At 49.0% G+C, this 12,734-nt stretch overlaps 2 protein-coding genes across 10 annotated transcripts in view; one reads left to right on the forward strand and one right to left on the reverse strand.

The window, feature by feature from the left end:
- The window catches only part of ZFAND3 (zinc finger AN1-type containing 3), a 545,448-nt gene that overhangs the window by 496,478 nt on the left and 36,236 nt on the right, over positions 1-12,734 (forward strand). The window contains exon 6 of one of the 6 annotated variants that reach the window (XM_077161680.1): positions 10,993-11,480. The exons of the other annotated variants lie outside the window; for them this stretch is intronic. Coding sequence (XP_077017795.1) covers positions 10,993-11,174 — 182 coding nt within the window. The 3' untranslated portion in view covers positions 11,175-11,480. Of the gene's footprint in view, positions 1-10,992; positions 11,481-12,734 lie in introns of those variants that run through there. 6 annotated transcript variants of the gene reach the window in all.
- BTBD9 (BTB domain containing 9) overlaps positions 12,347-12,734 on the reverse strand; it is a 540,815-nt gene continuing 540,427 nt past the window's right edge. For all 4 annotated transcript variants that reach the window (XM_077161674.1, XM_077161670.1, XM_077161671.1 and 1 more), the window contains one exon: positions 12,347-12,580. In XM_077161674.1, the coding sequence (XP_077017789.1) occupies positions 12,383-12,580 (198 nt within the window). In that variant the 3' untranslated portion in view covers positions 12,347-12,382. The remainder of the gene's footprint in view (positions 12,581-12,734) is intronic.

Genomic DNA, 12,734 nt, shown 5'->3' on the forward strand with positions numbered 1-12,734 from the left:
ACCTGCGTGTCCCTGACTGATGAAGCCAAGAGGTTGAGCAAAGGCCCTGGGGTGGGGGATAGGGGTAGGCAAGAAGGGCCTGAGAGGTGGGAAGAACCTGGGCTGTTGCACTGAGTGTGGGTTTGATGGGTGGTTTCAAGGTTTGGGAGCAGGAGGACTGACCACAGCATTAGATGTAGGAATCTGCTGACCCTCTGGGGAGAGGGAGCAGGACAAGGGGGAGAAGGAGTAATCTTTGCTGGAGTAATCCTTGGAGTCCACACACCTAGCGCCAGCAGGTAGCAAGAGCTCCAACTGAGTAAATGGGAGGAGAGGGAACTGTTTAGTGTGACATGTGCCCAGGTTGGGAAGGGGCAGCAACCAGGACACAGGCCCCGGTGTTGGAAGCTCCTTGTCCACACCTTGCAAGCTTCATCAGGGAACCTTTCGGCCCAGAGCCCTGACTAGGTGACTCTTAGTCAACACCTAGTTGGGAGGGAGTCCCCTAGAGGGAGTCAGCACCTCTTTCCTCAGCTGCCAAGTAGACTAAAGTGTTTCAAGCAGAAGGGAGTGGCCACCTGTGTGAAAAGTGGCTCAGGAAGTAAGCCTGGTAACCAAATACCTCAAGCAGTTTTGCTGTAATGGTAGCAGAGAAACAAGGCAGTAGTAGAGGGGGTTGTGGAGGCAAAAAAAGGTTATTTAAACTAGGAAGACATTACTGTATGTTTTTATGCTGATGGAAAGACCAGGAGAGAGGAATAATGGATAATGCAGGAGTTTGAGGGGATAAATGCCAGAGTGCTATCTATGGCGGCTGGTGCACAGGTGCAGGCAGAGTGTGGGCACAGGCTGGGCATGGGGTGTGCTGGTGGGAGCTGGTGGAAGTTCTCTCTGATCTGTTTTCATAAAAATAGTTTAATAGGATTATCAGGTGCATATGAGGTTGGATAAAGGAATATTACAGACTTGTGAAAGAGCAGAAGTGGATTTATCATGAAGTAATGAAATTTAAACTTGAGGTCCCTCAGCTGATGAGAGCCCTTTCAGGTTCCTGCGATGGGTGCTGGCAATATGTTCACATGTTCCTAATTTTTTTTAAAGGTTGGAAAAATAAGATATTTTAACTGTGGTTGGTTAAAGCTGTGCTCTCTCTCCATTCTAATCTCCCCTCTATCCATCTTCCTTTCCTTCAGAGTGGTGTTGAGGCCATTGGGCATTTTGGGATCTAAGGCGGGGGTTGAGTTGGAGACACATTTGGATCGGCTTTCGGAAATATATTTGCGTGGTCTGCAGTCACCTTTGTGTTTAGTTAGGTTTTGTTGGTCATCCTGAGGGTAGGGATGGCTTCCAAGAACCTACCTACTGCCCCCTTTGCCATCTGATGCCATGACCTATTGGTGCAGGCCAGGGGCTGTGTTGCGGTAGGAACATATCCCTGCAGAACCTGGCCTGGGGAGGATGTGGGTCGTGGAGGAGAAGCAGGTTTGTAACACACAGAGCCAGAAGCTAGTCTGTAGAAAATTCTCTTAGTCATCAGAGAATTAATTAATTAATTAATTAATTATAAGAGGACTTCGTTCTCATCAGTGCCTGCTTAACAGAAGTTTGCTCTTGTCAGGAAAATGCTCAACTATGCAGCATGTACAATTATAAACGCACCATACTCTGTTCAGTGCAAGGACTAGTTAAGATTAGTTTAGGAATTCTTGACATACTCTGGAATCTGGCAGCTGATACAATGAGAGAAGCTTGAAAATATTTTCCCCACACTTAATAAGTTTTAAAAATTTACATGACTGCAGCAATAACAAGATAAGGTGAAAAAAACTTCTAAAATATCAATAATCTGAAACAAATTTTGACCTACTATGCTAAAGGAAGAGATTAACTAATCTTTCTGTTCTCATATGATACCATAAGATCTTATTATGTGAAAAGGTGTTCAAAGACTATATGGCCAAAAATGTAGGAACTAAGTAGTGTAGAGGTATGTCAGAATTAGTAGAATTATGTGTTTTTTTGGTGTGGATTTATGTGATGTTTGAGTATTTGTCAGATTTTTAAAATGTATGAATTCTTGTGATTTCTCATCCTTCATATTCACTTTTGAACCTAACGTTGTAGTCATAATGTTTATTCTTTATCTTAAAGAGAGAGTCCAAAATATATAAGCTTCAGGCCCCATAAAACATGGGAGCAGGGCGGGTGTGCTGATCAGTTGGGGTTACAGCGTCACTCCAGTGGGGGCTGAGTTCCCAGGCTGAGGTGAGGAGTGTGCCTCTGTGTGTAAATCAGCCATGCAGCCAAGCACCCTGTGTGGGTCAGCTGAGAAGACAAGTGGTGTGTTGATTTATTTTCTGGTGCTAACTCCTTATCTTGTCACAAACTGGCACTTTAAATAGCAGAAGAGCACTAGTCTGAGAGAGTAGATGAGAAATGAACAAGAGAGAGGTCACAATTTTAAAACATGTCTGCAAATTCTTTGACACTCCTCCCATCAAAATGTGGAGCCCCCCTCCCCTTGAATATAGGCCAGACTTGGTGACTTGCTTTGATGAATAACGTATGGCAGAAGTGATGCTTTGCAATTCTGAGGTTAGATCTAAAAGGCAGTAGGACTTCCTCCTGGCTCTCTTCTGACTCAGGCTTCAGAGTCCAGGGCTGGCATGTAAGAAGTCCAGTGACCTGAAGCCACCATCCTGGAGAGGCCATGTGGAGAGCGCGGACAGGGGCACCGAGCTACAGGAGCCTGCCCAGCCCACATGACAGATGTATGAGCGAGTGAGGGATGACCCGGCCCCCAGCCGCTGAACTGATGCTGATGCTGAGTGGAGCGGAAATGAGCTGTCCCTGCCCGGCCCTGACCAAACTGCAGATTTATGAGCAAAATAGATGTTGTTTTAAGCTACTAAGTTTTGGGGTGGTTCTGCAGCTGTGGAAAACTGAAACAGGAGATGCCCTAAGTTTGCTGGGACTTCTAAGGATTTCTCAATTCAAGTGACCACAAATTAAGATGCAAAAACCTACAAAGGAATGAATTTATTTCCACACAAATTGCTGGCATTTACTCCCCACCTACCTTTAAAAAAAATACCTTTATTGAGATATCTTCCTGTGCACCATACAGCTCATCCCAAGTATAAATCAGTGGTTCAGTGTAATCACACAGTTGTGTATTCACCAGCATGATCATTTTTAGAACATCTGCATCACTTCATAAAAATAAAAATATATAAAAAAAACCCATCCATTCCATACCCCTCACCCCTCCCTGCCATTGACCACTAGTTTTGCAATCTACCCAATTTTTTTAACCCCTTATCTTCCCTATTTATTTATTGTCCTTATTTTTTTATTCATCTGTTCTCACCCCGGATAAAGGGAGCACCAGACATAAAGTTTACACAATTATTCCCAATCTACTGAGAGCGAGGCCCTGTCTCTTGGGCTTTTTACACATTATTTGATTTAATCCTCACAGTTCTGTGAAGTATTATTTGTTAGCTTCACTTCACAGATGAGAATACTGAGGCTCAGAGTGGACCACCTGTAGCCCAAGTAAGAGGTAGGCTCCAACAGAGCAGGGGCGAGATAACCATTCGTCACCAGTGGAGAAATCTTGTCAATGGAAGAAATGCTGAGACTCTAGAGGCAGGCAAAGGCTGTCCTTAAAGTTTGCCATCAATTCCTAGCAAAATGAAAGAAGAGTGTGTTAGAAGGATGTCAGATATTGAGAAAGGAAAGTGGTGGTCCCAGGTGCTCACACATGAGTTCAGTATCAACCTCAGGGACTGTCCCAAAGGTGGTCAGTTCCCGAATCCTACTTGATGGCTCCCCAGAATCAGATGCTTGCGAAGTCCTGGGTCAGTTTTCCCCCCTCCCTCATCTTCCTTGTCCGTGAGCACATCACTGTACTGGGGAAACACAGTCTCCCTGACCAACTCCTCACCCCCAGACTACAGGCTGGTGCCCTGGGGACATCTCACTCAGAGGAAAGCCTGATGTTCTGTAATGATCCACAGTGTCCCCTCAGTACCACCCCCCATCCAGTCTGCTCTCACAAGGCTGCCTCTGTGTGCTACTCAACACCCCCGCTGGTCTCTGTCCCTTACCCCCGGGGGGGACACCCATTCTACCTTGCACATCCTGCCTGCTGCTCTTGACCTCCTCCACAGCATCCCAGGCAACCCTGGCTCACCCAACACTCCTGTTGTGTTGTCTGTTGTCTGAAATCTCAGCTCTGTGAGGCCAGGGTACGTGTCTGTTTTGTTTTTTTTTTTTTGATCGTTGCTATGTCCCCAGCACTTAAAAATGGCCTGGCCCCAAGCAGGTGCTTGACCCATACATTTTAAAGATGAGGGCAATGTGGGGAATGAGGGATGGACTAGGTGGGTGGTTTACATCCACCTGGAGGGAAGTGTCTGGCAAACCCCAGCCCTGTCTGTACTTGTTTTTGTCTTGTTCAACATTTATGTCAACAAATTGTTGAAAACATGTTAGTTCTAGGTGATTCAAAGCTGGGAGGGTTCGCTAACATGAGGATGCCTAAGTCAAGTTTCAAAATGGCCTCTACGTTAAGCTCAGGTGCTGGGTGAAAACCAACTGAAGGAAGTTGTAAAGATAAATGTAAAATACCGAGTTTAGGTTCAAAAATAAAATCTATTGAATAGGAACACACATCTTCCTGTTTTTCAAATGACAACAAGTTCAATATGAAGCCAAGGCCTGAGGTGATGAAGTCCCTTTGGGGTACTTTCTTCAATGTTCAGTCCATAGAGTCCCAAGCCCTACAATGCCACTGTCAGAGTCTACCTGGGGTGATGGGCAGTGGCTCAGGGGCTGGAGGAGGGTAGCCAGGAAAGTGTGGGCAACCAAAGGCAGGTATATTCAGATCAGAGGAGGTGAAGCGGTCATGACACCCACATTCACATGAATGGGCCTCTGTAGTAGAAGAAAGATGGTCTCCATGACAGAGCTAAGAGCAGGAGAGATAAAAGGGACCTGGGCTTGGGTCAAGGTGACAGGAAATTTTCTTCCCACCAAAAATGGCATCAGCTAGGCCATCTCTGATAATTATGACAGGGAGGGCTCTTCAGTGCACAGGATACTGCTAGGACCTCTGAGGACCCTCCACTCCAAGAAGAAAGCACTGCAGAGCTGTGATGACAGCATGGAACCAGATTCCTCCTCCTGACCCAGCATCCTACAGTGAGCCGGGCTCTCCAGGCCTGGCACGTACACCCAGAACCATGGCCATAACTGAACCCACACCATGGAGCCTTGTAGGGATTAAAGGAGCCAGCAAGCTCACATGATACTTGCCTTCAACTGAAAAGCAGAGAAGGCCAGACAGAGGCCAGATAAACACCTCCCCTGTGGCCCAGGGACCTGTGGAGAATGAGCCGGATGGCCCAGTGACTGTATGAGAGTACTGGGAACTGAGCAGCTGACGTGAACACAGGCACAGGAAGTTGTTGCTTTATTTCTAAAATGAAATCCACAACATTCTCACAAACATGAACTTAGGGGATGGTTTTGAACAGTCTGTATAGTTGCCTACTTAAGTTGTTCTGCAAAACAAGGAAAGAACTACATCCTTGTCCAGAAATGAATATGCATTTCAAACAGTAATACCACCCCTTGGACTTCTTAGCGTTTTGGGAAAAGCTCCTAGAATTCTTCACAGATGACTTAAAAGAGCCATCCCTGCCCAGGCCTGGCATGTCCCCACCCTTCTATAGCCATGAGGCCAGAACGAGGAGTGGGAGGGAACACTGCCTCCTTTCAGGCCCAGAAACCCCAAAGGCAGAGGACGTTCAAGTTCTCTGGTGAATTCAGGAAATACACAAGTTTGGCAAGAGTAGCACATGGGCTGAGACCTAAGCCAACCCTGAAGCGCTCCTATCAATCAGCCCTCTGACCCCACTCTGGAGGCTGAGCAGAGGCCTCACTTTCTTTCCTCTCCCGCTTTTCTAGGCACTGCATGGGGAGATTTCTGGTTGTTCCTCAGGTGGATGCTACCTCTTAGAAGGTCCCTTCTGGAGATACCTGAGGGAGGCAGGCTGGGAGAAGTCCTTGGTGAGAGGCCACACACCTATGCCCTAGGAAGCTCTGCCCTGGACCTAGGTCCCAGGCCTAAAGGATGGATATAATCCCACCCTCAGGCTCCTGGGCCAAAAGAGCAGTGTTTTTTTTGTACTTGGAGAAGGCTTGAGTGGTCCTGGCCTGGTCAGCCGGGCTCCCGGCTCTCATCTCTCACAAGCCAACATCCAGCACCCTGCCCAAATCACCCTCGATGTGGCTGTGGCAGCCAGGCACAGATCTTGCCTGTGAGGGGCCAGGCAAGATCTGCTGATTTGGGCAGGTCTTGGGGGAACGTCTCCTGTAAAAGCCAGAGCTGAAGTGCTGCCCCCACCATCAGACCCCCAGAAAGAGGTGGAACTGGGAGGAAACCCAGGAACTTTGGAGCAACTGGTGCAGGACAAGCAGATGCCAGCTTCCCCCAAGGACAGGCAGCCTTGGACAGGCTGGGGCTGCCTCTGTTCAGGACAGGGGTGCTCTCAGAATCCTAGGGCCATAATCCCCCGGGCTCTTGTTGAGGGGGAAGGGGCTGGATTTTGGTGACCAGAAAAGCGGAGTGTAATAGTCCAAGTCACTAGGTTCCAAGGTGTTCATAGAAACCCAAGCCCCAGGGCCCAGATCCCGAGTCCCTCAGCCCTGCCTGCCCACATGCCTTTGCTCCTTCCCTCAGGACAGCAAGGCTTGTCCACACTGGGTTCCCGGGGCCTCTGCTCCAGGTAGGAGGCAGTGTTTGTCCACTGGTTTGTCCACTGGTTTGTCCACTGGCTTTCCAACGTGGCATTCTTCAACCTCTCAGCACTGCAGTGATGGCCTTTGGTGGAAGAATCCCCAGGTCCTCTGCCCGGCAGGAGACAATGGGGAGACAGGTGTGGGGCTCCAGACCCGCCTCCTCCACCTCTCCACTCCAGGGCTATAAATACTCCCAGATGCAAATGTAAATGCTCCAAGACATTTATCATAAATTACAGGAGATGACTGTGAGTCTCTAGGCCATGAAGCCTCTCGGGGAATACTAAAGTTGTTTAAAACTAACCTGACAGGGCGGTTGGGCCCCTTTATGGCCTGCCTTCTGGCTGGGAGAGTATTGGGTGCTTCTGCAGGGTCAGGGAGAGGCTGGGGTGTCAGGTGGGATGGAGGCCTGGGAGGCAGGCACGGGCACTGGAGCTGAGGTCCTTCTGCGAGACAAGGAGGGACCAGCTGTGCCAGCCGAGTTGCAGAGGAAGCTGCTGCCAGCACCCCATCCAGGTCTGGGGTGACTCAGAGCCAGATGGAGTGAGGCTCTCTGACTCCTGCTAGGTTGGAGTGTTAGTCCATGAGCAGGTATTACTTTTATATTTGAAAAAAAAAGGACTACTTAAGAGAGAAAGAGACAAGTGGGGATGTGGGGGTGCTAGAGCAGAATCACCTGGGGGCTCTTCCAGGCTTTTCTACATTCTGCTCTGCGCTCCTGCAATGGTGGCAGAGGTCTCGAATGCATTATTAGACCAGCAGAAAGTCTTTTCTTCGGAGCGGCCCTCACGAGACAGGATGGGGGAGCTCCAGTCATCTGAGCAACTTCCCATGTCTGCAGGGGTGGAGCCCAGGAGCCTTGGGAGGAGGGCACAGCTTCTCAGCTTCTGGTGCCAGTCAGATGGAAACCAGCAGAATTGCCGAGGCCTTGCTCACTCCTCCCCTAACTCTGCACTGGATGGGGCTGGGATCTAATTGGAAGCTGACCTACCCCAGTCAAACACTTCTTGCCACCTTCATCACGTCTTCTTTGAACACAATCAAGACCTCGTGATCCTGTCCAGAAAAATGGGAGCAGCTCTAGTTACCCTGCATGTCATCCAAACCTTTCTCCTCTCCTCTTCCAGAAACTCCTGAGCAAACACAAGGCACAGGATGAATTTTAATTTACTTTTATAATAATAAAAACCATGGTGGTTCAGGACATGAACTGCATTTTAAATTCCACTAATGAACACTGAACTCCTGCTGGAACTGTTGCCGGGATAAATACACAGAATTGATGGCTGCAGCCACAAAAAATATATGGATCACGTCCTGGGACTGCTGCAGCCGCAGCTGCCGGACCTGCTAGCCCGTCCACCTCTGCATCAGAGGAAGTTGCCACCCATACAGAAGACAAGATTAAAATAACACTGAAAAGCAAACACTAATGAGGAAAAAGTCCTGGAAGGAGAAACATTTAATTTTCTTTTCCTCTTTGACACCTTTCTTTCCTTTAATTGAAGTCCGTGATGGGGAACACGCCATCTCTTTATTACAAGGTGGCCTTGGCACAAAGAATGCTCTGTTTTTTATCGTAGATTATACCTTCCTTTTTCTCCTCCTGGCTCTAGAAAGGAAAGTGATTACAATTTTATCTTCTAAACAAAGAAAAAAAAAAGAAGTTGACTAGGTTGGAGCCGTTTACACAGCAGTTTGACAACTGGGGCGACAGCTTAACTACTGAGCAATTTTTTGCACAATTCGAAAACTCATTTTTTTTTTTTAGTTGAGGAATCAGTCTAACAAACACATCCCAACTCTAGCTGAAAATAATTTCTTTTCCCAACTCCTCTAGGAATAAAACACTTTTAATGTATTTGTCGGGAATTGACACTTCATTTAATAAGATTTAAAAAGTGACGATTTGAAAGAGCAATTGAGAAGAGTTCCACATCCATTATGGACTTGGGGTTCTAACAAAAATCAGAAGAAAATCAGAAAAAACACAGATAATATAGGAAAACAAGTGTGTGTGTGGGGGGGGCATTTTATTCTTATGGCTGTTTCAAGTCCCAAGTGCTCCGCAGCCAACCCCAGCTTGTAAAAAGGCACCTTGGACAGGTGCCCACTCCCAGCCCGGCCCCGAGACGCTGGAAGGCAACGATCAAGGTTTCTCCCAAAAGCCCCAATCCAGTTTTCTTTTTACTCTCCCAACCTGCTCTGAAATTAAGGGGTGGGGTTTCTGGCCGTGCTCTATGTCTTGACCTGGGTGGTGGTTACACAGGTGTTTCACATTTTCTAATAAGCCAGCATGACAGTAACGGGCCAGAGGGAGCAAGCACCTGGCTCTCTCCCTTCACTGAGGGTCAGGCCTCCACGAGTGGAGCTGGTGCGTCACTGTGTGTCACCCCCAGGGCAGGAGGAAGTCCTTCCTCTGACCTGCCCCTCTCACCACATGCTTGGCCTGTCTCCTTCATCGTCCCACAATGCCCAGCCTGCACCCTCTGCGGGGCGGAGCACTCAGTGGCCATTTGGGGCCCTTCTAGCTGCTTGCCAGCCCAAATCTTCAGCTTCTTATCAGCATTTAGTTCCGAACTTCTATCCCAGTTTTCAGGTCATTTGGGTTCACCTGCCCTACCCCCACCTGGGGACAAGAAGTCCTCTACAGGCACAGCCAGGACCCCACAGAGCTCCAGGTCTTCACTGCTTTCTGCAGCTCTTTCTGTGGCCACCTCTAGCCTCAAGGCCTACACTGGGCTGCTGCTCTCAGATGGCCCCTAGGACTCTTTATGCAGCCCAGCTCAACCCTCATTCCCTGGAGACCTATCTAGGAACAAAGAGGGCGCCACCCCCACCCCCCACCCCAGTCCCCCAAATCAGAAGACCCAAAGAGAGCGCTCTAGGTTTCAGAATGGGAGGTGAACTGCGCCAGGTTTGGCAGAGCTGCTCCAGTGTCCTGAAGTCCTGAGCAGGCGTCTAGGTCTCCCCCCCACCCCAACCCAGGGCATTTGGGGTTAGGAGACCACCGGGGAGGTGAGGTGGTGCCCGCAGCTGCACCAGGGGAAGGATGTGGGAAAACCCATGGTACAAGGACCCCCTATCCTCAGCCCTCCAAGCTGATACTTGTTTTGATCACTGACCTATTTTCCTGTTCTTTCTATTTATCTGATAATAAGCAGCATCTAGAAAGCTGGAGGAGAAGGGAGAAAAACTCCATTTTCTCAAGGCAGAGATCTGGAAGGTGCATAAATTAAAGGAAATTCCTAGAGAAAAGGAGGAACGAGGCATGCCATCGGACTTGAGGGAAGGGCGCTGAGCTGGGATCCTGCTTTGTGCGTACCCATATGCAATAGTGAGCCGCTACCCGGGCATGTCCCCTGCCTGGGGTGCCCGCGCGGCTGTGTGGGCAGCAGCTGAAAAGGACGGAGGTGGAGGGTTGGACCAGCTGTTCCAACCTAGGTTCTTCGCCGACCCACCCCCCATTTCCAGGGGCTTCTGTCCAGGGACTTCTCTCTGAACAAGTTACTTTAATGTTTCAAAAGAAGCTATTAGATACTTTAAACTCTACTCTTAAAACGACTTATCTGGCGACTTTTGTTCCCCATCCAGGCAGTGACTGCTGCACTGTCTAAGGAAGTGCTGAGTGGCCTGGATGTCCCCATGCTAACTGGCACCTAGGGGCTGGATGCTGATGGAGGAGGAGCCAAGCAGAGGGCAGCCCCCAGGGGCTGGAGCAGCAACACCATTTGTTAGAGAAGCCTCTGGTTAGGGATTGCCTGGCCCCTCCTCCTGGGTTTCTGCTCCCACCAAACAACAGGCAAGTGGACAGAGATCAGAGAGCTGAGCCCCCGGACTGGTGGAGAGGGAGCATCTCCCAGCCCTGCCGAGGGAGAGACAGGAGAGCCAACTGCTGGCCTCCGTTTGGGTCACCACCGCTGTGGCTGAGCGGCCTCTCTGCCCCCAGCAGTCCCTGTCCTGCCTTGGGGACTCTGACCTTTGTTCAAACAGAAAGACAACTTCCCACTACATGAAATTGTTGCTATCCTACTGTTTGCATACTGACAGAGCACTCAAAACTAAGTTAAACTAGGAGAGGAAACATGGCCAGCTGAGCCACTGGCTCCTTCGGCTCCCCCACCAATATGTGTTTTTTTCTCTCTTACTCTAAAGTCTGTACCAACCAATACATGTTTTTGTTTGTTTGTTTTGCATGGGCAGGCACTGGGAACCAATACCTTTTTAAGACACCAGGAAGAAGGCTTCCTAACCCCACATCCCTCCTGAGTGGGGTCATAGGACGGGCAGAGGATACGCACATTCTCCAGCAGCAACGAGTAACTGAAGGACCACTGGGCAGCTCAGGAAGGCTGCTTAGAGCAGTGGGAGAATGCAGGAGATAAGCAGACAATCATCTGATCAAGTTATAAAGGGTGCTAGTACTGGAATGGACGTTACTAAGAAGGATAAAAACAGAGCCACATCAAGCTACAACAGTCAAATGAGATCATTTTGATGAAGATTAGGAGAAAAGCTTCTTATAACTGTTTTTTTTTTCCAATCCCCAGTTGAGTACTGTAGTTTGGGAGAAATCCCAGCAACCACTGAATAGCCACCACTGTGCCTGCAAAGTCCCCACTTAGTATTCCTGACACCGGATGCAGGAGGTACCTGCACCACTGCTGGCCACACAACAGTTCTGGGCAGGCCCCGTGGTATGTTTCTATACATACGCTTCTGAGCAGTAAATTAGCAGGTGGCATAACTATTTCATCATCAGCCTCCAAAACTCAAAAGCATGTGCCCATTTTGGATACATTTCAAGAATGACAGGTTAATAACTCAGCAGCTCGAGTGATTATTAACTCGTGTCCACAGACTGATTTGCTCATTGTGTATTTTGCTGAACTTCCTTACAGGAGTTTCCTGGTCAGCCCAGGTGCCATGATGAGCTGCGTCTGTGTCTCATTTAGGAGCCGTGCGGGCGCAGTATTTCTCTGCTCCACCCCACGCTTGATGTTCACAATGAAGGAAGGAAAATTACAGCATCAAAAGGGATTAAAACAAGTGATTTGCCGTTTGAGCATTTCAAAAAGACCTGGGACACCTATGATTCAGCAAATGGAAAATAACTAAAAAAAATAAAAAATCATTTGGTTGCCAGGGCAATATGTTCCATAGAAGTAAACTCTTTACTGAAACCCATTTCCTAAAGGGTGCCTCCTGGTAATTCAGGCCTAATATATTCTCCTTCCACGCTAGTATTCACAGGCCATTTTTGTATTCCGGCTTGGGCCTGTCTATTCCTTCCTTCTGTCCCCTTGGCCTGGGTTAGATCAGAGATGTGGGGTGTTAATGGTGGGCTTGATGAAGATTGAAGACCCATTTTCTCCCCCTGGAGACCAGCCTGATTTGAACAAATTGAGGAAAACGAAGCAGCCTCTTTCTGTCCTTGGGAGAAAACCTATTTTATGTCTGTTTTTTTCAGCCAGGTCTGCTTCTCTCTGGAAATGTGGAGTGGGGGCGGGGGTGTCAAAAAGCTCCCTACTCAAGAAGGACACAATTTCCACTGTCATGGGGCCCACCGAGGCACTCCCCTCTGCCGCCTCCTTTATTGGTGCTGCCGGCTGGGGGAGCGTGAGGCGGGTCCTGGGCTGGATGCAAGTGAGCTGCTGCTGGGGGCCTGCAGGGCACGTGGGTCGAGCTGCTGACCAGCCAGGCTGGGGTCCCCTGTCCCTAATTCCTCGCCACTTTCCTCCTTCTGGCCACTCTGCTGCTCCGGACACTCAAAGTGGACACAGTGGAACACCTGGGAGAGAAGGAAAAGACCCAGTGAGTGACGACAGGGCAGCGTGTGACCTGGGAGCTACCACACTTTAGGACAGTGCCCTGCCCTGCTTTTGGATGGGGACGGGGGTGGGGGAGTCATCACACAAGAAAAAGTCCTTCCCACTTTCCCTTCC

The sequence above is a fragment of the Tamandua tetradactyla genome, chromosome 5 (genome assembly GCF_023851605.1).
Source record: "Tamandua tetradactyla isolate mTamTet1 chromosome 5, mTamTet1.pri, whole genome shotgun sequence".
In the NCBI taxonomy this organism is placed as follows: Eukaryota; Metazoa; Chordata; class Mammalia; order Pilosa; family Myrmecophagidae; genus Tamandua; species Tamandua tetradactyla.